Genomic DNA, 23,588 nt, shown 5'->3' on the forward strand with positions numbered 1-23,588 from the left:
AAGCCTGTTGAAATCAATGTTCCCACTTCAGACTGCCAGACTGTCATTTAATTCCCTACTATATCCTTTTGTCTCGGTTGAATGAAAATGTTTGGGTGACAGGGATGAAGGGGCCTTGTGGAAGTGTGTCTCGCAAAGGGGTCAGCATAATAACAAGATTAGTGAGTTTTAATTTAGATTAAACAGGGTTTGGCTGTGATCGAGGCCCCCGCTGTTGTTCCCTCTGTACAAAGGAAGGACGTGCCGACATCAAACGGACATGAGAGTAACACGCTGTTCACCGCTGTACTACATTAGTCCGAACAGCTGGGTAAATGCTTCAGCTTTTACTTGTCTGTAACATTGACTCCAAAGAATTAAAAAAGGATTTGTGTTGATCTGCATCATTTATATATTCATGTCTAGCATCTTCCTTGCAAAACAGCATTCCATGAACTTGGAAAAAAACTTTAACTTTAACTTACTTTTGATGTCTTCAGGATTTTGTGTCAACCATCATCTTGAAAGTGTCCTGCTGAAACAACTTCAGAGTTTTCCCCTTGCTTACGACGTGAACAACAGTGTCCTGAAACATTTTTTGATTTTTGATTAATGTAGTGTATTTTTTTTTAAAGAATGGGAGTTTTAGTTGATGCTTTGAGGCCATTTATGCTACTGTACTTTTAAAAGTTGACATTCATTTTTAGCAGATATACACATTTTTCCAAAACAACAGATCAAAAATATTACACACAGTACACCGTTTTATCCAATAAAACTTTCTCAATCTTTTTTGACACAAAGGGCCCCCATTTGTCCAACACAATGATCGAAGACTCCCCGATATATGCTACATTTGGTATTTCTGCCATAATTATGAATGTTTTTTTTATTAACAGAAACTGGGAGTATTGATATATTTAATTAACCATTGTTCACTCTGTGATTTTAAAAGTTTCAAGAACTCAACATTCTTCACTTTTATCTTATAAAATCATAATTAAATTTCAATAATTTAAATAAATTTCATTTGTATAACTAATATATGAATAATTTATATTTTGATTATCTTTTTTAACATTTTAATTTAGATTAAAGTTAGATTGTTTAAAAAAAAAATCACTCTTGATTTTCAAGGTTATTAACTAAACACTTCTGTTACTTGAAATAAATAACCTTTAATTGAAATATACAAAACTCATTTTATTTCAACTAGCTGCCAAGGCAACATTTCTTATTTTCATTTAGTATAACTTGATGTATTGAAATAACTTGATGTATAAAAATTAATAAAAAGTAAACATTTTATATTTTACAAAAATGAATAAAAATAACAAAAACATGCAATAAAATGACTAAAACTTGAAAATTAAAATAAAGATAGAAAATATAAAAATAAAACAAATTAAAAATATTAATAAAAACTATAATAGATCTCAATGTTACTAAAATAACACTGATAACACATTTATTAAATACTTTTTAGTCACCTTGAGGCCCACTTGGAAGTTTGCTGAGGCCACTTAGTGGGCCCAGGGCCCCGGGTGGAAAACCACGACTCTAGAACAATAATGTCCCTTCCCCTGAACCATAATAACCACCTACCTGCCTCTGACAAGCAATAGTAAGTAGCAAATCATGGTTCAGTGTGCCTTCGGTAGCACTAATGCTCATAATATATTTTCTTTTTCCAGGCCATCAATTTGCTGCAAAGGAAGTGGCTAGAATTAATTCATTTCGAAAGTGACTTCATGGCTTTCATCCACAGTACTTGTCCGGGGTGGTTTTGACAAACTAAAAGCTATTAGATATAAAAAAAAAGAATTTGTGGTATCTTGACTGATATTAGCATAATATGGATGAATCAATGTAGTTTCATGCCTGTGAATTTTAAAAGCATTTCAATAAAAAAAATCCCTGAAAACACTGTTAAAGTGTGTTCTTTTGGACTTCCGATTTCATTGACTCAGTTACACCTTTGCTAACATGGCAGTGGCAGTGATGCTAATGCAATGCGGAGCACACATCAGCAGAACATTATGCATGCCCGATTTGCGGCAACTGCCTTCATTACGCAAAACCTGATTAATGTTCCCTCCAGGCCGATGTAATGATCCCTCACCTATTGTTATTCATATTCGCTAAGGGTTCAGGGCTAAGCAGCTCCTTGTATCTCCACTTTGGGCTCCATTAATAATGTCTATTCACAGCCGTAAGTTCAGCATTTGTAAATGACACCTGGGGGTGCACGCAAATGGTGTGCGAATTCACATGGGGCCTGGTCGTGAGTGTATTAATGTCCATTTGTTTTTGTGTTTGTGTTTGCATGACAAGTGGACATATGTTATCTAGCATTTCTAGCAAAGGCCCAGATTGTCCTCGCTAATGCTCAGATGCTCCCCAAAGAATCACAATGCACATATTTACATAATGCGGGAATGTAAAAACAATCAAATGAGCGGGCAGGATGGAGGGAGGAGACGGCAGAAAGGAGGAGGTGAGGCTAAATTTCTCTCTCATTCTCACTACAGCCATAATGGATGCTGCTGATTACCACTGATGGCGTCACACCTCTTTCAACTTCTGCATTAAACCTCTAAATATTCAAAGCGATTTATTCAAAATGATTTTTTTGTGATGGCATGTTGTCACTGAAACGATGCTTTTTCACTCTGGACAGCCAAGCTAATTGGACCTATAGGGATTTAGGGAGGTTCTGATGAGCTGAACTGAATGTGCTTGTTTTGTTAAAGTTAAAAATGGAAATTTAAAATAATAGTAGGAACTAATAAGCATAAAATGTAGCACTTGAAGTTCAAAAGCATACACGATTCAGCCGACCCAACTTTAACATAGCATTCAAACTACAATTTGGTTGATTTGGGGGTTTGGGGTTTTCAAATTAATAATTGGCCAGTTCACTGGTTCAAAGCATGTCAAGGTTGGTGATAGTAACAAGGAAAAAGCACGCATTAAGATATTTCTTTACCATAAGTACATTCTTTTTTTCTTTTTTTTTTTGACAGTTAAAGTGACAGTTAAAGACTTTTACATTGATGCTAAAGATTTCTACTTCAACTAAATGCTGTTCTTTTGAACCTTTATTCATCAAAGGATCCTAAAAGAATTTATCACTGTTTCCACTAACATAAGCACCACAACTGTTTTCAACATTGATAATAATAAGAAACGTATAGACTGGAGTAATGGCTGCTGGTTATTTTAAAGTGTAATAAGATTTCACAATATTAGAGTTTTAATATTTTCGATATATAAATGTATAGTGTGTGTATACATATACATATCCATCTTCAAAGAATTTAAATTCCTGTCTACTTTATCACAATTCTGCACAGAGTTCTCCAGTCATTAACATCGTCACCGCCACCGCTCCATCCAATACATTCTCAAAATCATCTTTCCTGGTTCAATACCTCCCCAGACCCCCAGCATGCAGACAATCAAGTGTTTTCTGAATCACTCGCCCCACCGCCTGATAAATTATTCAGCTGAATATAAGTAGACACTAAAAGTTTAATGATTTGCCAAGTTGGATTCTGTAGAACAAGCCGGAATACGAAGACAGGATCGATGTGGCCTGGATCTTAATATATTACTATAACGGCACAGCTGGGTTGTTTTAATAAAAGCCTTTTGAAATACTGGCCCATATAGGCAGATTTACTGATTTGTGATACTGTGAGCAGATGAAAAAACTTGGTTTGGAAGTGATATATACACGTTCTAAGGCGAAAGTTATGTTCCTATGAATACAAATGCACTAACAAGCTGTATGTGAGGCAGCCTGAATCGCCATATAAAGCTGCATAAATAAATAAACACTCAATCTTCCATTCATCATCTTGGAAATGAAAGGTAAATTTAGATTTAATATGGGGTTGTGATTCACACACCTGCTGAATCCACATATCAACACAGCCACACAAGGCAGTGTCAACTGGAGTGTGAAGAAGCACTTTATACACACACACACACACAAACAAACACAACATTTTTATACTTAGCTAATGATATTTTCCAACCCCTACCCCTAAACCTAACCTTTTTGCCTTTTTAGATCGTCATTAAAACCTTTAGTATGCTGTACAAATCCACAAAGTCCTTACATTTTCACTTTGGTTGTACTCTTAAGTTACACAGTACAGTTAACATTTATATGGCAAATGTAGCAAGAATGCAAAATTATTTTTAAAAAAAACAGAACATGCTGACTTCAGACATCTCAGATCAAATTTAAATGTGTTAATGGTTGCTAACCTGCTCAAAATCTCCTGCTTCATTGGTCGGGTTGTGCCAAACATCCACCTGATCCACTGACCTTCACCCAGGAGGCCATCCTGGAGGACAAAAAGTAAAAAATCAAGAGGTTAAGTAGTGTTCCTTAGCTAAATTGTTATCATAAATTAATTACACCAAGCTCTTGAGATCACATTCTAAAACCACAGGGAATTTCTGTTAATCCTACCTTTGACTTTTCATCTATTCTGTGTGGAATTTTAATACAGTGTTCAAAGGTGAGTCTCAACTGATGGGTCACAGATGGGGTCAGAAACTAAAACTAGATATGCAAATACTGAATCAGTAGAGAACAAATCCCAACAGTCTCAAAAGTGCTGAAACTTAAAACAGTGATAACATAAAAACCTACCATGACACTAAACATTGACCAGATAATTATAGGGGGAGGGGGGCATAAAAACTGCCCTCATAAAGGTTAAAAAAAAAAAAAACTGAAATCCAGTGGCAAATCATTGGTCGGGTTGTGCCAAACATCCACCTGATCCACTGACCTTCACCCAGGAGGCCATCCTGGAGGACAAAAAGTAAAAAATCAAGAGGTTAAGTAGTGTTCCTTAGCTAAATTGTTATCATAAATTAATTACACCAAGCTCTTGAGATCACATTCTAAAACCACAGGGAATTTCTGTTAATCCTACCTTTGACTTTTCATCTATTCTGTGTGGAATTTTAATACAGTGTTCAAAGGTGAGTCTCAACTGATGGGTCACAGATGGGGTCAGAAACTAAAACTAGATATGCAAATACTGAATCAGTAGAGAACAAATCCCAACAGTCTCAAAAGTGCTGAAACTTAAAACAGTGATAACATAAAAACCTACCATGACACTAAACATTGACCAGATAATTATAGGGGGAGGGGGGCATAAAAACTGCCCTCATAAAGGTTAAAAAAAAAAAAAACTGAAATCCAGTGGCAAATATTGGTCCTAAATGAAGAAGTATATTTTTGACACTAGTTGCAGGTCAATTTGGATCATTTTAAGGTCACCTTTATTCAAATAAGAATAAGAATAAGAATAAGATTTAAAAAATGAAAGTAAATACAGCCCAGACATTATAAATATGAGCGCACTTGCAATTTATTCATCTACAAGAGAAATGTATTGGATTACAGACCGTGTTTTTTTGTCAAGCAGAGCATAGAAATATCACAATATTGATAAAGCGAAAGGTCTGAACTGAGGTATCTTGTTCTTAAGTCTGTGGTATTGGAAATCTATGCCATTTCATTACACCAATTTACCTGCAAATCTCTACTGCCTCCAATTGGGATCGAGGCACGAGATAACATTTGCACAAAATTTGCCATATAATTTAAAAGTTTGCATCAATAAAAGTTTGATTGATATGCCCCTTTGTTTTACCTGTCCAATCCCTTTCTTCCTTCTTCCACCAAAATCAGCAATATCGTAGGTGCCTGATTGCTATCAATACACTGTTTATCACCAATGATGTCACTTCCCCTCACCTTACGTGAGCACTTACACAGAGGTGCAATCCAAGCAATAACCGCACTGTGAAACAGCCTGCAGCCCTGTGTGAATCAATGGCTGAGTTTTGTAAACCTAAACACGTAGCTCCAGAGTCAATTATAGAAAGGACAAGACATGTGCCCACCCTCAAGAGCCTGGCCTTCAGACCATATTCCACCTTACATTCCCTCCTCTATCCAAAAACAACACCAAACTCTCTCCCCCACACAACAACACAATGACTGTGCAAAAGCTAATGCTGTTGACACCATGAAAAATGGCCTTGCTCATCTTTTATACACTAATATGGGTGTTTGCACTTCCATTCTTTGTATTCAAGCTAGTTTGCGCTTTGTTTTAAAAGCTTATGCTGTATAAATATAATTGTGCATGCAGAACAGATTTGGTCAACACTCTCAGAAGCAGGAAAGGGCTGGCAAATAAGTGCTGAGAACAAGAACACTCTTCTAGACCTGCAAGTCAACACTCACTGTGAATCAATAAGAGAAACAGAGCTCAGTTTCCCCATTTATTACTCCAAGAGGCGATAAATTACTGAACAGCACTCCACGCCGCAGCTAATAAGTTCAAAACAGGCGAGTTAGCAACTTTCCAGGGCATTATCATATTCTATTTCATATCCCAGCTATTGGCATAATTGGGCAGCTGAACGCTGCGGTGACTATACCAATCCACACTCTGCTCAGTGCCATGTCAGCCAAACAGCGTGTAAAGAGAAGAGACTTAAAGTAATAAGGTCTCCTGTGCATTCAACCTGTGAGAGAGGTGCAGTGCCCTAGGATCCATCGTTTTGAGCTTCACAGTAAGCGGCACTACAGAGTTTAATGCCCTGTGTGTGTGTTGAATGGCCAATTCACAATGAGGAGTTTTGGTCAATCTCTTAAGAACATGAATGCAGTGGAGTCTCTGAATTGTAGGCACCTTGCAAATGGGTATTGAGGTAAAGCCGCTCAAATCCAATATTACACAGAGGGGTCTTACACTAGTAATAATGCTTCTATTGTGCGATATTTAATATTTAAATAAATTAATTTAAATAAATAATAATTTAACAATAATATATGTTACAATTATCCTTTAAAATGTAATTTTATATATATTTTTTATTTAATTATATTTATAATTATACTATAAATAAATAATATAATTTTCTAGTTTAATATAATTTGAATGAAAAGTAAAAGAAATTATGAATTTGAACTTAAGAATACACCAAAGAGTGTCTTGTGCTTCAATGGAAGAAAAGAAGTGTACACACTGAAAAAAAAAAGTGTAGAAATTATTTTCTCCAGGAAATTGTTAGTAAATTTCATAAACAATTACAAAAAATGACAAGTAACACATTAAAATATATGTGAAATTTTGAAGCAGAAATACTGAAATTGTTGTTGAAATTCGTAAAACAATAATCTTTCATTTTCTTTTTTTACAACAGCACATGATTATTGTCACAATTTTGATTTGATTAGTGACTTAGAAATCTTAAAGGGGTCATATGATGCGGTTTCAAGTTTTCCTTTCTCTTTGGAGTGTTACAAGCTCTTGGTGCATAAAGAAGATCTGTAAAGTTGCAAAGACTAAAGTCTCAGAAAACAAAGCGTTTGAGAGAGGCGGGGCATAGAGGAACTACAATAATGTACAGTATTTGAAAAATAATGTATTTTTTGGACATTAAAGCATGTCAACATATTCTGTTACACCAAATACACAAAATAATGATCTTTAAAATAGCATCATATGACCCCTTTAAATATTTCTTGTCCATTTTACAACTATCTCTTAATTTCATTCAAGTTTTGTTTACATTTTTTAAATAATAAAAAATACTTTATTTCCAGCACTGTAAAAATTATTTTTCAAAGTTGTAAATAAAAAGATTAGGTATCGGAGTACATTTGACAAGAAAATGCTATTTCAGTCTTTAATTCGATGTGTCACTTGCCGTTTCTTTGTCATTATTTGTGAAATGTACAAGCAATTTAAGTGAAAATTGTTTCACAGTGAATACTACACAAGTTTTTTTCTACTGTCTGTCCCTGTCAAGAGAACAAAGCTTTAGTGCAGGCAGGGGCCAGGGGGATTGATTTGGACTGTTTGTACCACAATGTCTTTCTGTCTGTCGTTCTTTCTGTCCCTCTCGCTCTTCCTCCATGCCCTGTCATTAAATGCAGAGCAAGAAATGTCACAGTGGGGCACTGATGTCAGAGTGGTACAGTCCCCTCCTGAGTGTTAAATTAAGCGAGACAGAGAATTACCCTTTTAGTTCTACTGTAGACATGTGATACAAGACTGTTTAGACCACCCGGTCACATCGGAAGATGTGGTTTTCTTTTTTTTTTTGTCCCCCTCTTCTGAACCTAAATCTTATATAATATAAGTCTACCTCTGAAATGACCTTCAAACCTGAGATGATCAGCTCTGAATTTGAATTTTTTTCGTCCCTTTCAAATTCATTTTCTCCCGATGTCTACCAAGCTACATTTTGACCATGACATCAGTGTTCTAGAATGCAACTCATATCATACTAGAATCTTACATATTTAGAAGAAAATTGTTATTGGGTGGTTGCCATGGTGTTGCTACATGGTCGTTAAGGTGTTCTGAGTGGTATTTATCATATTTGTTAGGGATGCACCGATACCGATACTGGTATCGGTATCGGGCCCGATACTGGTCTCCTGTAGTATCGGGCGAGTACTGGAAAAAGTGGTATCGGTGCATCCCTAATATTTGTATGTGGTTGCTAGGTGGTTTGCTTATAGTGGATTCAAGTCATGTCAGAAATATCATATATACGAGTTGAATGCACATGAATGCAACCACAAAATCAAATGCGAACCTCAAGATTTTCTTTGAGCCCTGAGTTTCCAAGTTGGTGAGAAAACATGACGGACACAATGGATGCAGCATCTACAATGACGGTAAATTCATTGAAATTCATAAAATTAGTTTTTTTATTTACAATAAAACTAGATGCACAAAATACAACAGTACTGCATAATTAATCATACCTTTTTTACAATATGGTAGAATATATACTAATATCATTAATTTAATTAGCAAAACACACATAATGTGCATTCTTTATTCATCATTTTGTAGAAATCTTACTGTATTTCTTTTTTTGTGAACTTTTTATTGTCTTTCACATATAAACAAAATAACATTATTAGAACAAAAAAATAAAGGAAGGAGGAATAACAGGGATATTACCAATTATTTAACAATCTGACAAGAAAGAAAATAATAATACTAATAATAAAATAAAAAAGAAATTAAATTAAAAAAAAGAATCAAAGAATCAAAATAAATATAAATAAAAAAAATCAATGGTACCAGGTTTGGCCTTATTAATTAGTGCAGTTGTACACTCACAAGTCACTATTTTAAGGATCCAATGTTTTTGCATATGTGTGCAGTGTAAAAAACGAAAAGATACAGTAGCCTAATATACCTCACCATTTTACTCCAACCAAAGTGATCTGAATGCACTTGATTACATAAAAATTTGATTTCTTAACTCATAAATATGAACTTCCCATGAGGACTTGAAATCAGAAGAGCCAATCTCCCAAGTCTCTATAATATTCTGGTGCTTAGAAATGGCTTGAGTTTTTTATTTGATTTCAATCTATGGGATTTTTTTCTGTTTTATCATTCAGTCAGTTAAAATCATACATCTGATTTTTTAGAAGTAATAAAGCACCCCTCATCCACAAGTCACATGATTTGGCATTACTCATGTTCGCACAGATATTGTGGGATAAGTTTATTCATTTTGTAAATCCCCTAAACCTATAATACCACAATATACAGTGCACAGCATAAATGAGTACACCCCCTCTGAATAAATATAAAAGATGTATTTTCTTAATGATCACTAATATAATTCATGGAAAGATGGCAAAATTGAAACATAGTAAACATATACTTAATAAAAAAAACAAAATATATGCCAGTATTTTCTGTAAGATAAGTAAATTAGCCATTTTTGTTTAAACGAAGGATTGCAGAAATGAGTACACCCTAGATTTAATTCAGAAAATGTATAATATTCTAGTACTTAGTATGTCCTCCAGAACTTATGCTCAACAGTGTTAAGATTGAGTGAAATGCATGTCCACTGAAGGATTTTCAACTCAGGAGAATGAATATCTTCACTGTCATGCTGAAAAAAATGCCCAATAATGCAGGGAATGAGAAGAGGGTAGCATCTTCTGTTTTAAGTTTTTGTATTACATCACACAGTGGTGTGTGAATTCATGCCAGCGTTGATAAAATACAACTCCCTCACACCTTCAGCACTCATACATCCCTATAGAAGAGCTTTACTACCACTGAACGTCACTGTGGGTACCAAGCACTTCTCACTCACCTCTCTCAAGTGGTTCCACTGCTGCCAGCATTAAGTCGGAGTATGATTCAGTGGGCTATATAACACTTTTAATTGTCAGGAAATTACTTGTCTTTAAAAGTTTTGGTTCAATATACTTACCTGTTGATCAAAAATAGCCTTAAACCTATACATTTTTATTTTTATTTTTTTTTTTTAGTAACTTTCAGGAGGGTGTACTCATTTTTGCAACAACATTTTATCACTTGGATAAGAAGATCTTATTTTGCTGAATAATTTTGGCATTCTTCTTTGGTAATTGATCAAGCAGGCTTGTTGGAACATTACATCTCCAAAGAACCCTAACATGTCTTCTAAGTAAAGAGCAATTGCTGAATTTGTTAAGTTTTAGAGGGGGTGTACTCATTTATGCTGTGCACTGTATATTTAGGTTGGAAAATCAGAAAGCAGAGAAAGGAGAAAAGTGACAGGTTGTCCAATCTGGCAGTTCCTCCCTTTCTCTTCATTTGACAACTGCAAATGCATGGCCCCTGCTTTGGCCCCCTTTCTGACATGTGACAAAGACACCATACGCAAAGTATTTTCGCCCTTTGTGAATGAGAGATAATTTTTGCACCTGTTCGCCACAGGAATAGCGGGGAGGGAAGCACAGAAGGAGAGAGGGAGAAAAAAAAATAGAGGGAACATAGAACAGAAGAGAAGGAGAGATAATATATGAGAAGCAGGCATGGCAACAGGTTACGAGGGAAAAGCAAAAGGTGCCGATATCTTAATGGTTCAGTAAATTGGCTGTTTGACATCAGCCCACAGACAGACACTCAGCACCACGGGGCCTCCCAGAAAACAGCAGAACAACAGAGAATTCTCCTAATTATGAGCAGTTTGCACTGACAGCAATCCGTGCTCTGATTACAGCTGGAATAAATGATACAAGCCTCAATTCATGGTTAAAGGGCTTGGGCTATTTCTGGCTTCATTCCTTCGTTCCCCATGCACCACAGATAAGGCCTGTCTGACTGTGCTTGGCAAAGATCACTCTAGATGACTGCTTTGGTAATACCCACATTTTGTGTTGCTTTTTTTTTTTATCTGTTTTTGAGTCATTAATGTAAACAGTGAAACCCTATAAGAAAAAGTGCTTGAATTATTAAATTAACATGAAATTATGAGAATTTATGAGCATTGTGTTGAAGAATGCATTCAGAAAGCCCTGCATCAGTGGTTCTCATCCTTTTTGTCTCTGAGGCCCCTCACTGTCAAAGGCAATATTTGAAGGCCCCCCAAGATACTTCTGCTATAATGGAAAGCTGACATACTTTTTAATTTACAGAAATTAGAGGCGATATTTAAAACATAATATTTTTAAATTTTTAATTAATTAAAATAATTATAAATTTTAAATTTATAAATACATGCTTTAAATAATTATTAATTACATTTTTTACCAATTAATTTACATGACTTCTGTGATTAAATACATACTAGTTTGTGATTGGGATGTTTAAATTGTTTATATATTTTTTTTTTATTAATTTTAATTTTATTTTAATGAATTAAATGATTTCTACCCAATAAAATATTTTAGATTATATTTTGTATATATTAAAAATGATAATCATTATAAAAAAATAAGATCACTCGAAAATTCTGCTCACAGCTTACGTGTGAACTGTGCAAAGACCTTCACATGGTGTTCTACAACATAAATGACATTCAGTCATACCTCAAATGTGAATTTTGAAAATGTCATTTCATTTTGGGCTGTGTTTTTAAAGCCCAACTATCACAAGAATGTGAGATTATGAGCCTGATGAATCAGGCAGCCATTTTGTAGTCCTTATGTTGGAACTTAGATTACCTATTTCATAAATTGCTTTAAAAAATTATTAGAAATCGTTAGACATTCCAGAGGGAACCAACAAAAATTAGCCTTCCAGGCCCTACAAACTGAGGTCATGTACAGGAAAGCAGTTTTAATTTTTTTCATTAGTCACAGATAAATTACATGCTTCAGCTTTAAATCGAAATATCTTAATAAAAGTGACTTAAATGGTCCCATAGTGCACTCTGGTGGCTTTGTCGTCATTCATGAGTGTATTAGCTTGGTCTGATGTATAAAAAAAGCAAAGCACAGTTTGTTTTCTCTCACAGTTCACTGCATTAACATTAGACTGTTTAGATCTGTTACTGGTCTCTTGGTCTGTCTTTGCCATGTAAGTAAGTGAAGCATCCATTATTCCTCCCTCAGTGGCTTCAACTCATGAGCTCCTCACTGGCCTGACAATTACCATGAATTATCTTCACTTCCAGACAATCAATTAAGAGAATTATTGAACTCCTCCGAAACCTTATCGGCTCTGCCCAGCAAGGAAGCACAGTGAAGATAGATCGCAGATTGTGAAACCTCTAAAGACTGACTCTTTATCACCTGAGAATTTGCTTTGCGTACTACCACATGGGCCTGCAGTCGCTCTGTCACAATGATTAGGGAAAGGCTGGCCTAAACATCCTTAAACTAAAGCTTTATGCAATAAACTAAAGTGGACGGCAGGTCCTCTGCCAATAACAAAAGCCAAGCTAATGGAGTGAAATTATATCTATTATACAATTTCCCCAGTAATTACACAGCATTTTTAATACAGTAGTTTACATTAACCGGATTAGATGCAGACAAAAACCAAAATAAATAATCTGTACAAAGTCACAAAAGCAGGTTAGCGGTGTCTTGGAATAATCTGATATTCAGTCAAACACACACACACACACACACACACACACACACACTCATCACAGTCGTGTGCGCCATCAGGCTTCATCCAGCAACCCAAAAATGATCATTTTCTGCCATCTAGTGTTACACATAAATCAATCGGAGTGGGTGAATCATTTGTGATACCATATTGCCCTCTTATGGATGTTCTTAAACCTAACAATGGTTAACTCTTTTATCGTCTTGTCTAGTCATCAAAGTTACTAACAGACTTAAATGGATAAACAATTCACACTGGATTTATTGTGTCATGGTTTTGGATATATTATCTGCAAAAACAAAGGCCTATCTTCTTCTTTTTTTACAAGACGAAAACTCACCAAATGCAAGATTTTTATAGATAAAACGAAGCATGGACATCCAATCACGTCTTTTCCGTTCCTTCATTTACGTCCCATCAATGATCAATATTCATCAAGGCTTAATGTGAAACAGGTGTCGGCATTTTTTAAGGGACTTTTATTTTGCATTAAATATGAACGTCTCGTCCAAAACCAGGAAGGAATGCATATGAATATATAAAAAGCTATGTAGGTTAAAAGTGTACAGATGATTTTCCTTCATGCCATCTAGCATCTCTGAATTATTCTGACAACCTAACAGTAAACATTTTATCATAACAAGGTAAAAATAGATTTAAATCACCAAAATAAAATAAATGCAATGCAATATAATCAATAAAATAATAGAAATGCAATGAATAATAAACATATATTGAACCATATTTAATGAACAAAATACATAATTTATTTTGTACTAGTTTAATTTACAGTTACATTCGAATGATCCATTCTCATGCAAATCAAGGAATACGTAAGGACAGATAATTAAGCGAAACAAATACCAACATAAAAGTATATATTTTGGACAATATTATAGGAATCAGACATTTTATAAAAATAACAACAAAATATTTTTTTTTTTAAATAAATATATAAATACAAAATTATTTAAAATAAATAATGTAATAAATTAATTTAAACAGATTTATATATTATTTAACTATTATCTGTTGCCCCATCCTGCCATCCAGCATCTATTAATTATTCTGACAATAGAAAACATGTTATTATAACAAAATGAATATTAACAATAAAACAGATTTAAATTATCAAATTAAAATAAATGCAATGCAATAATAAATAAACGGCTAATAAAAATGTAACACATAATCACACGATATTTAATAAACAACTATGTAACTTATTTCACATTAGTTTAATTTACAGTTCATGTGAATGATCCACTGTCATGCAAATCCAGGAATATAGGCACAGATAACACATCTGAAAGCAATGCAGTTACAAATACACACAAATGCTTTTGCTAACATAAAGTATATATCTTGGACAATATTATAGAAATCAGACATTTAAGTAAAATAACATATATTTAAAATAAATATATAAATACTAAATTATTCGGGGGAAAAAATGAATAAATTAATTTAAAAATATGTATTTCTTTATTAGTTTATTATTCTCTGTTGCACCATCCTGCCATTCAGCATCTATGAATTATTCCGACAAAATAAAAGAAACATTTTATTATAACAAGATATAAACAATAAAAATAGACTGATAAAATAAATGCAATAATATAATACATAAAACGTATAATAAAATGCAATAAATAATAAACATATTGCACTATATTTAATAAACAACGATGTAACTTATGCATTAGTTTAATTTACAATACAACACATCTGAAATCAATGCAGTTACGATACACTCTCTCACACAAAAAAACTTTAATAATAATAATAATAATTTAGGAGTCAGACAATAATATAGGAATCAGACATTTTATAATAATAACAGCAATAAATTATATTTAAAATAAATGTATAAATACCAATTAAATAAATACATTTGAAAATATATATATTTATTTCTATGTTATTTTATTATTCTCTGTTGCACCATATTTCAAACTGTTTCAATTCGATTTCAATTCAAATCCCCTCATTCTTGGAGAGCAGTGTGTACTTGTGTTTCTCTGTGCTGCAGCATCATGTAGTTCAGGCTCTAGTGTGTAGAATGAGAGGGAGGGGCGGGGTTTGTTCCGTGCACGTCGCTCGGGGCCGCGCATCAGCCGCTGAGCCCAGGACGCGCGCACTCTGCTGCTCGTTCTTTGTCCTCCATTGCAGCTGGTGTTCGCAGCTCCGCCGCACAGCGCAGGCCCGAAGTAGCGCAGCCGCTCTGAGGTTAGTGCCCTACCGCGCAATCTCCAGCCATTTCAGCCCCGGCGCAGCCGCACCAAACAACCCGGCAGCGTTTGCCTTTCACACACTCAGATGCGGATCGCGACGATGCGAAACAGAACTTGGCATGATATTGAGCGCATTTGACAGGATGGCAATTATTATTTACCCCGCTCAAATTGAGGCAAAAAAAATCATGGCGCAGGCCTTTGGCCTACTGAATTTAGATGTGCAATCGAATCGCTACTGTTTTGTCCAGATGTTAAATGGGAGTTCAAGGCTTGATAGCTTGTGTTTATTTTCTTGTTCGGGGAATCAAATCTGAATGCGTGTTTAACCATAATATCATATTAGCACAGCAGTGTTATCAACTGTTTATATCGCTTTATACATTAATCGACAACGGTGCCGGCAAATTTTTATCTAAAAGATTATTTCAGATGTTTTGCAGCTTATCTGAATGTTTACTGTTGTGTTTGAAATAACAGTTTGAATTGCGTTAACGTTAGTGTTTAATATTTCACTTACAAACGGCCCGCTCTCTTTACACGTATTATTCACAGTTTGAAAATAACCGCCATTTATTTGTTTGTTATTGATGCTGGACTTAACTAACGTTAACGTTAGTCTATATCGATTCAGTTATTTCGGAGGTTCAAACCTACCTTTTTTAATGGCTCTTTGTGCATGTTGAAATGTCTTTTCGTGTTTGTGAACGTAGTTCGTGACTTGGTCAAATCAAATGTAGCGTTTTCCAGCGCTTCAGTGTCAGGCCATTGAATTGAACGGAACGATACTGTAGCTGCGAGCTGGTTTGTTTATCTATGTGGATCGTTCATAGCACCTACGTCATCCTAAGATATTCACCCATACGTTTTTATTTTGGTTTCTTTTTTTTCTTTTTTTTAATCCCAAACGTTTAGTAAATGTAATCCACACTGCTTGCTGTCAGAGACATGTCATTACAGTGTCATATTATTCAATAAAAAACGTAACTCAAAAAGATTTTCAATCTGTGTCATTTAGTTTGTCGTTGATACAGCTTTAAATTCTTGCTGAAAATTAATATAGGTGTATTTTCATATGATTGCACTTTGCCAAAATATAATACGCACAGTAAATGTATATGCTGTTACTAATATTGAATATTTATATATTCTTTTGGATAATGTTACTAATATTGAATATTTATATATTCTTTTGGATAAATACTGAAAGCAGTCAGACTTACAGACTCCAGCCAAACCTCGGTAAATCATTATTAATGTAAAATACATATTAATCTTATGAACAAATTGTATTGATTATTTGTAACGATTAGTGCCCCCTACTGGAGAGATGTATAAAGCAACAATAATAGATGCAATACTTTATGAATGCTTATTGTGATGTGAATAGAAAGGAACTGGCCCTTTTTCTCTACACACTAAATGTAAACTACTTAAGATAAATAGCGTGTACTTTTACACTTAGTTTAAATAGCTACTGCTGAAAGCATTTTGGCTGATTCAGGCCACTTTTGACATTGAGATCACACTCAGTGGCCCAGTTTACCTGGATTCACAATAAATTAAATGTTTTGTGATGCTGTTTCAATATAAAAGCACATCTGAAAATACATGTATTTGAACACTTCTCCCCCCTCAAAATAATTGGTGCATGACAGTCACCTCATCTATGAATCTACATGAAGCAGTTACTTGTAGATTGTGTGCTAATATATTGTATGTGTGTGTCTCAGTGTGTTTGAGAGAAACTGTATTGGGTGATGGAAGACCACATGGTGCATCAGACAGAGCACATGACCACTATCGAGGCCCACGCCGTCGCTCAGCAGGTGCACGTTGCCACGTACACGGAGCATGGCATGCTGAGCGCTGACGAGGATTCACCCTCCTCGCCTGATGATGACGCTTACGATGACTCCGATATCCTCAACTCGACTGGAACCGATGAGGTCACCGCACATCTGGCTGCTGCAGGTAGGTTCCAGCACATTGTTGTATTCTGACTTGTCGTTATCAGACAAACCACTAGATGGCACACTTAAACCATAAATTGTCAGCCACCTTAAAGCTCAAAATAGAGCAATTGCCAAGCTCATGGCTTAAATTCCCATGGAATACACAAACAGATACAATGCATATCCTGAATGATATAGAACGTAAAAAAAAACAACTGATTTTATTCCCCTAAATATTTTCAGGGCCTGTTGGCATGGCAGCAGCTGCAGCTGTGGCAACAGGGAAGAAACGGAAACGGCCCCACATCTTTGAGTCAAACCCTTCAATCCGTAAAAGACAACAGACTCGCTTGCTTAGGTGAACCATATTCTCAGTGTTGTTCATTGTATTGTAATGTAACGGTAGATAGACAGACAGAAAGAAAGAACTAAAATGTACTGTTACCAGTGTTGTTTATTTTAGTGTTTTTATTATACTATTGTAGTATTAATTAAAATTTGCATTGGCTTTTATGTATATATTTGCAATTTTGTTTTTATTTATTTTTTTTTTTTTTTAGTAATTTTAAGTGCTTTTCTCATTTTATTAATTTTTTTTATATTTCTGTTTATTTTTAGATTGTCATTTTAGTACTTGAACTTATTGAACTTACTTTTATAAATATTATAATAATATAAATATTCAATATTGTACTACTATATGTATATATGTATACTCTTACAGTGCTGTTTTAGTATAATTTATTCTGTTACAATATTTAGTAATATTTTGAATTAGCCTTTGTTTATATTTAAAAATGAATTTTTATTTTAGTTTAAATTTTTAATATTAGTCATTTGTTATTTTTACACTTTTTTTTAATATGGTTTAGTTATTTTCTATTTATTTTTATTTCAGTTTGACTAATTATAGTACATTTAACTTTATTTCAGTTAGTTTCCAAGGGTTAAAAAACACTTTTTTTTTTGTCTAAAATTTATATTTTATTTCAGCATTTTTCCAATTATGCCAATTCCAATTAAATTTTATTTAACAGTTCACAATGAGAACCCTGTCTCTTACTATGTCTGCAGGAAGCTGAGAGCGACTCTAGACGAGTACACGACACGGGTTGGCCAGCAGGCTATTGTGTTGTGCATCTCTCCCTCTAAACCAAACCCTGTGTTTAGAGTGTTTGGAGCAGCACCATTAGAGAACGTGGTGAGTATATTTATTGTGCTTTTTGCCTTCATATCGTTTGCACGGTTTAAAATTTCATCTCTGTTTTGGCATGTCTTGTGATCAGGTGAGAAAATACAAGAGCATGATTCTGGAGGATCTGGAAAATGCTCTGGCTGAACACGCGCCCCCTGGTGGCGGAGAACTCAGCTCCGAACTGCCTCCACTGACTATTGACGGCATACCGGTGTCTGTGGACAAGATGACACAGGTGGGCAGCAGGTGGCACTATGAGCCAGGAATGCAAGTTATTGAGTTTTCTGCTTTGACATGCAAATTTGACATTTTCTAGGCTCATGGGGCAGCAGTTAATGGAGAACAAGTCTCACTTCATCCACTACAGGGCTTTAGCACAGGTTACTTGAAGCATGTGGCCTGATATAAGACCACATAACCACTATATTTGCCAGCTCGCCCCTTACTCATTACCCCACATGCTGATAGCTGGTGTCCCTCAGTACAGACACACCTTGCTTGGTTTGTGGCAGTTGGAGGGAGGTCTGTGCAGGGATCATCAGGTGAGGCTTGTACGCGCGAGTAATTATCCAGCACATCGTGGCCGATCACAGAGGTTTCTGATTGGCTCCCAGGTGGATTAAGAGCAGAGCTGGGGGAGGGAATGGGCGGCTGATCGGTGTGTTTGGGGCGTGAGATTCCTCTTAATTCCTTTGCCACGTAATTAGACCATCTGCACAAACACAAGGAAGAGCCTACAACTCATGACGCCGATATGGACAGTCTGTTACGTGATTTTGAACAGTGTACTTAACCGTATTTAAGTTCAGACATTTAGGTCTAAGCAGTCAGCAAATTTATTTTTGGCTTTTATTTGCAATTAAATTTCTGTACTTTATTTCAAACATATTAAGAAGCATATTAGGGTTGGGCCGATAGACGATGCCATCGTCCATCGCCGATGGCTGACAGACATCACTGTTAAGCTGACATTGTGATTTCCCCAACCCCCACCACCCCCTCTCCCGCAATCCGCTGCATCCCAGTTCCGTGTTCGGAAAGGAAATGAAGTGTACTACGGAAACCCTAAAGGGAATAAATAGCCTGCTACGAGATGGGAGGATAAAAAAATATTTCAATGCTTTTTCTCGCAATTATATCGTTGGGTAATTATAGGCGACTGTATATAAATTGCGGGCATCAGGGAGCTGCTATTGAAACCGCTTTTAATTGCGTGCTCTCATTTTACTTTCACTTTCACTTTTGAGATTCGCGATCACAAGGACTCTATACTATGGAGCGGCAGTACTTACTAGGGCTGATAAATCGCATGCGATATTTAACGCGCATCTTGTCAGTAAAGCCGGTTCTGTAATCAGCGGTAAATCTCCATCACGTGCGGGCTTTCACATGGAGCAGCATTTACTACACAGAGCCGTTGTTCACTGACAAGCTGCGCAAAATATGATAGTGGTTTCATCAATATCGCATGCGATTTATCGTGCAGCCCTAGTACTTACCACACATTTGACAAGATTAGATGTTTGTCATTGGTGCTCAGGATCTGCAAATCATTCGCCATCGTCCTATCAGACATTTCTCCTTACTCTGGATGTGGTAAGTGAACTTTCATGTACTGTAATGCAACAGGCTACCGCTAGCAAGCGGCTAACCTTTTAGTGGCTCCGTATAACGCGTTATTTGTTTCACGCTTCGTTCACACCCCTAACCCCACCCCCCAATGTCATCGTCCATCACGATGTTTCACTGTAGACATCGTCCGATGCCAATTTGGTAGACATCGCCCAACCCTAAAGCATATATTATTATTTCATTATAAAATAATCCATCTAAAATATTATATATGCATATATATATATATAGAGAGAGAGAGAGAGAGAGCACATTGGTTACTATATATATATATATTAGGGGTGGAACGGTACACAGATGTCACGGTTCGGTACATACCTCGGTTCGGGGGGGTCACGGTTCGATACAATTTCGGTACACTGGGGGGGGGGATCTACTAGAGAAAAAAACTGCGACACGTAACGTAGTAACAAATATATATATTTGTTTTGTTTTTTTATTTGAATATGTATTTCTAGTTACATATCTGTCTAGTTATACTTAAATATATTAATTTATTTTCATAAGGCTTTAAATGTATTTAAAAATTTAAAATATATTATGAAATATATACTATTTGAACTATTGGGCTTATCATATATATATATTAGTTATATATATATATATAGAGAGAGAGAGAGAGCACTTAGCTACTGTGTGTGTGTGTGTGTATATATATACAGTGGGTACGGAAAGTATTCAGACCCCCTTATATATATATATTGTTATGCTTAAATATATTGATCTTTGTGAGTACAGTGTAAGAATGATTTTTTTTTTAATTATGCAACAATCATGACTGGAAGAATCATGGAGGTTAATTGGTCAAAAAATATGTAGTGAGTTTTATATTTCAGTGAATTAATTAGTTATATCAGACAATAATTTTTTAGCTCTTTTCCTGAAATCCTTTTTCACTAGCTCTTCGCCATGTTGTCGTCTGTCGCCATCCAATGTCAGGCTTACAGCAAGTGTGTTTGTGACAGTGAGAGAGCGGGAGAGAGGGAGAAGCTCTTTTGGGAACTGATTTATTCCTCCCAAGCCAAATTTAGCCTGTGATGTCGAGGTGAACAGACGTTACTACAAGAGCGCTGTGCAGTACAATCCCTGGCCTGCCTATGGAATTACCAAGGGCACTGAGGGAGCTGGGATAAACTCCAACCTCACACCCAGGATGGAGCTGTCACTGGGCTAATGGACTGCCCCGTACATCTCAGTGTGGTTTTTAAAAAGCCCCTTTATTGTCATGTTAATACCTTAACAATTTCTCACTAATGCTGTTTTTTTTTAAAGACTTTTACGGCATTAGCTTACATTTCAAATCTAACTAAAAGCAGGTTGGCATACACAAAAATTGTGTACAGAATTTCAGTTGGTTATTTATTTTGCATTTAGCATATTGATTTGTGATTGGACTAATTTGTTTGGTTTGATTTGTTCATTTTCCTTGCATCTATATAACCAGCACCAAAGCCGTGTTATAGGGTTGTTGTTTTTTTATAATATTTAAAAAGGTGATTATGTGAGAAAACAAACAGCACAAATTCGTATGTACACTATTGTTCAAAAGTTTGGGGTCGATTTTGTAATGTTTTTGAAAGAAGTCTTTTATGCTCATTGTGGCTGCATTTATTTAATCAGAGATATAGTAAAATCAGTAATACTGTAAACTATCACTGTGAGTTAAAATAACAAATTTCTGTTTTAATATATATTAAAATGTAATTTATTCCTGTGATGTCAAAGCTGAAGTTTCACTAGCCATTACTCCAGGCTATAGTGTCACATGACCATAACCATAATAAATTTTTTCAGGAACCTTATTGAATAGAATGTTCAAAAGAGCAGCATTCATTTTAATGAAAAAATGTCATAATATTAATAAATGTCTTTACAGTCGCTTTCAATCAATTTAATGCATATCTGCTGAATAAAAGCATTAATTTCTTTAAAAAAAAAAAAAGTATTAATCTCAAACTTTTAAACAGTAGTGTACCAACCTTAAAAGTATTTTTTTTTTTTTTGTCTATATAATCTAGTTCAGTGGTGTACGTTCCATCCTCTCAATCTCCTGCAGTCAGTGTGCGCTGGAGCCTCACCCATAGATTAGCCTTTTAATAGAAACCTAATAGTCTACTTTTAGCTTTTCACAAGCTATATGTGTGGACAGACTGTCTGCACTCAGCTGCAGACGGAAGAGGAAAATCAATGGCTTGCTGTTTCCAAATCTTTTTCACACAGATTATATTTTTCCAGAGGCCATGCTTTGCTCTGCCACTCCCAGTATAAAAGCTCCCACCGGGATTATGTGTGCCCTTTGTTGCTTTGCAGGCCCAGCTCCGAGCGTTCATTCCAGAAATGCTGAAGTATTCCACAGGCCGTGGGAAGCCTGGCTGGGGGAAAGAGAGCTGCAAGCCCATCTGGTGGCCGGAGGACATTCCCTGGGCCAACGTACGCAGTGATGTCCGAACAGAGGAGCAGAAACAGCGGGTAGTGTTAAGTTCTAACATTACGACTGGACCATAAAAATAATAGCTCTATATTCTTTAGAGTTTTGTCCATATTCCTGATATGTATGTGTTTGGTTAAAATTTTTAAATGCTTAAAAATGTTTTATTTCATTTATCTGCAGTCTATGTGTTATGTTTACTGAAAGGTTCAGTATATTCTGATTTTATTTTATATGCACCAATTTAACAGTACACAGTAATTAGCAGTAATTGCCCACATATATTTTTACTAAAACATTTTATTGTATGAAAAATGCCATGAGTAATGACGCAAACAAATCATTGAATCAGCCACACCGTAGTTTTGTCAGCTTTCCACAAAATGACATCTGAATTGAAACAAATGAGCTAAAGCTTGCATCATATTGACTTGTCGAGGGCTGATTTCCGTTGGAAACAGGTGTCATGGACGCAAGCCCTGAGGACTATTGTTAAAAACTGTTATAAGCAGCATGGGAGAGAGGACCTGCTCTACGCCTTTGAGGACCAGATCACCACACAACAAGTTGCCACAACAACCACTCACAGCATTGCGCACCTGGTGCCGTCACAGACCGTAGTGCAGACGATCAGTAATCCTGATGGAACAGTCTCGCTCATACAGGTGAGCTCAGGTCCCAGCTGTGGGAGCAACTGCACGGTTGTTTTTCACTACGATATAAACTAGCTTCACTGGAGGACTTCATTTAGATCAGGGGGAGACCAAAATATTTTTAAAAAAAAAAAAATGCAAACAAATCATTGAATCAGCCACACCGTAGTTTTGTCAGCTTTCCACAAAATGACATCTGAATTGAAACAAATGAGCTAAAGCTTGCATCATATTGACTTGTCGAGGGCTGATTTCCGTTGGAAACAGGTGTCATGGACGCAAGCCCTGAGGACTATTGTTAAAAACTGTTATAAGCAGCATGGGAGAGAGGACCTGCTCTACGCCTTTGAGGACCAGATCACCACACAACAAGTTGCCACAACAACCACTCACAGCATTGCGCACCTGGTGCCGTCACAGACCGTAGTGCAGACGATCAGTAATCCTGATGGAACAGTCTCGCTCATACAGGTGAGCTCAGGTCCCAGCTGTGGGAGCAACTGCACGGTTGTTTTTCACTACGATATAAACTAGCTTCACTGGAGGACTTCATTTAGATCAGGGGGAGACCAAAATATTTTTAAAAAAAAAA

General features: G+C 35.7%; 1 protein-coding gene and 2 long non-coding RNA genes across 4 annotated transcripts in view; 1 reads left to right on the plus strand and 2 right to left on the minus strand.

The window, feature by feature from the left end:
* Nucleotides 1-462: 462 nt before the first annotated feature.
* Nucleotides 463-4,505, minus strand: LOC107729846 (uncharacterized). Of its 2 annotated transcripts, none has more exons than XR_001638628.1 (3): nt 4,466-4,505; nt 4,258-4,337; nt 463-511 (listed from the first exon to the last, which is right to left on the minus strand). It is a non-coding gene; the product is annotated as an uncharacterized LOC107729846 (long non-coding RNA). The 2 variants fall into 2 exon arrangements; XR_001638627.1 differs by having other exon boundaries at nt 501-565.
* A 249-nt stretch (nt 4,506-4,754) lies between these two features.
* On the minus strand, nt 4,755-13,311 carry LOC107729848 (uncharacterized). Its single transcript, XR_001638629.1, has 3 exons — nt 13,240-13,311; nt 4,938-5,030; nt 4,755-4,809 (listed from the first exon to the last, which is right to left on the minus strand). It is a non-coding gene; the product is annotated as an uncharacterized LOC107729848 (long non-coding RNA).
* A 1,704-nt stretch (nt 13,312-15,015) lies between these two features.
* LOC107729850 (nuclear respiratory factor 1) overlaps nt 15,016-23,588 on the plus strand; it is an 18,217-nt gene continuing 9,644 nt past the window's right edge. Inside the window, exons 1-7 of the mRNA XM_016540561.1 lie at nt 15,016-15,128; nt 16,867-17,107; nt 17,332-17,446; nt 18,163-18,289; nt 18,375-18,518; nt 22,226-22,384; nt 22,805-23,008. Of these exons, the coding sequence (XP_016396047.1) occupies nt 16,894-17,107; nt 17,332-17,446; nt 18,163-18,289; nt 18,375-18,518; nt 22,226-22,384; nt 22,805-23,008 (963 nt within the window). The 5' untranslated portion in view covers nt 15,016-15,128; nt 16,867-16,893. The remainder of the gene's footprint in view (nt 15,129-16,866; nt 17,108-17,331; nt 17,447-18,162; nt 18,290-18,374; nt 18,519-22,225; nt 22,385-22,804; nt 23,009-23,588) is intronic.

Source organism: Sinocyclocheilus rhinocerous, unplaced genomic scaffold (genome assembly GCF_001515625.1).
Source record: "Sinocyclocheilus rhinocerous isolate Xijiao unplaced genomic scaffold, SAMN03320098_v1.1 scaffold848, whole genome shotgun sequence".
In the NCBI taxonomy this organism is placed as follows: domain Eukaryota; kingdom Metazoa; phylum Chordata; class Actinopteri; order Cypriniformes; family Cyprinidae; genus Sinocyclocheilus; species Sinocyclocheilus rhinocerous.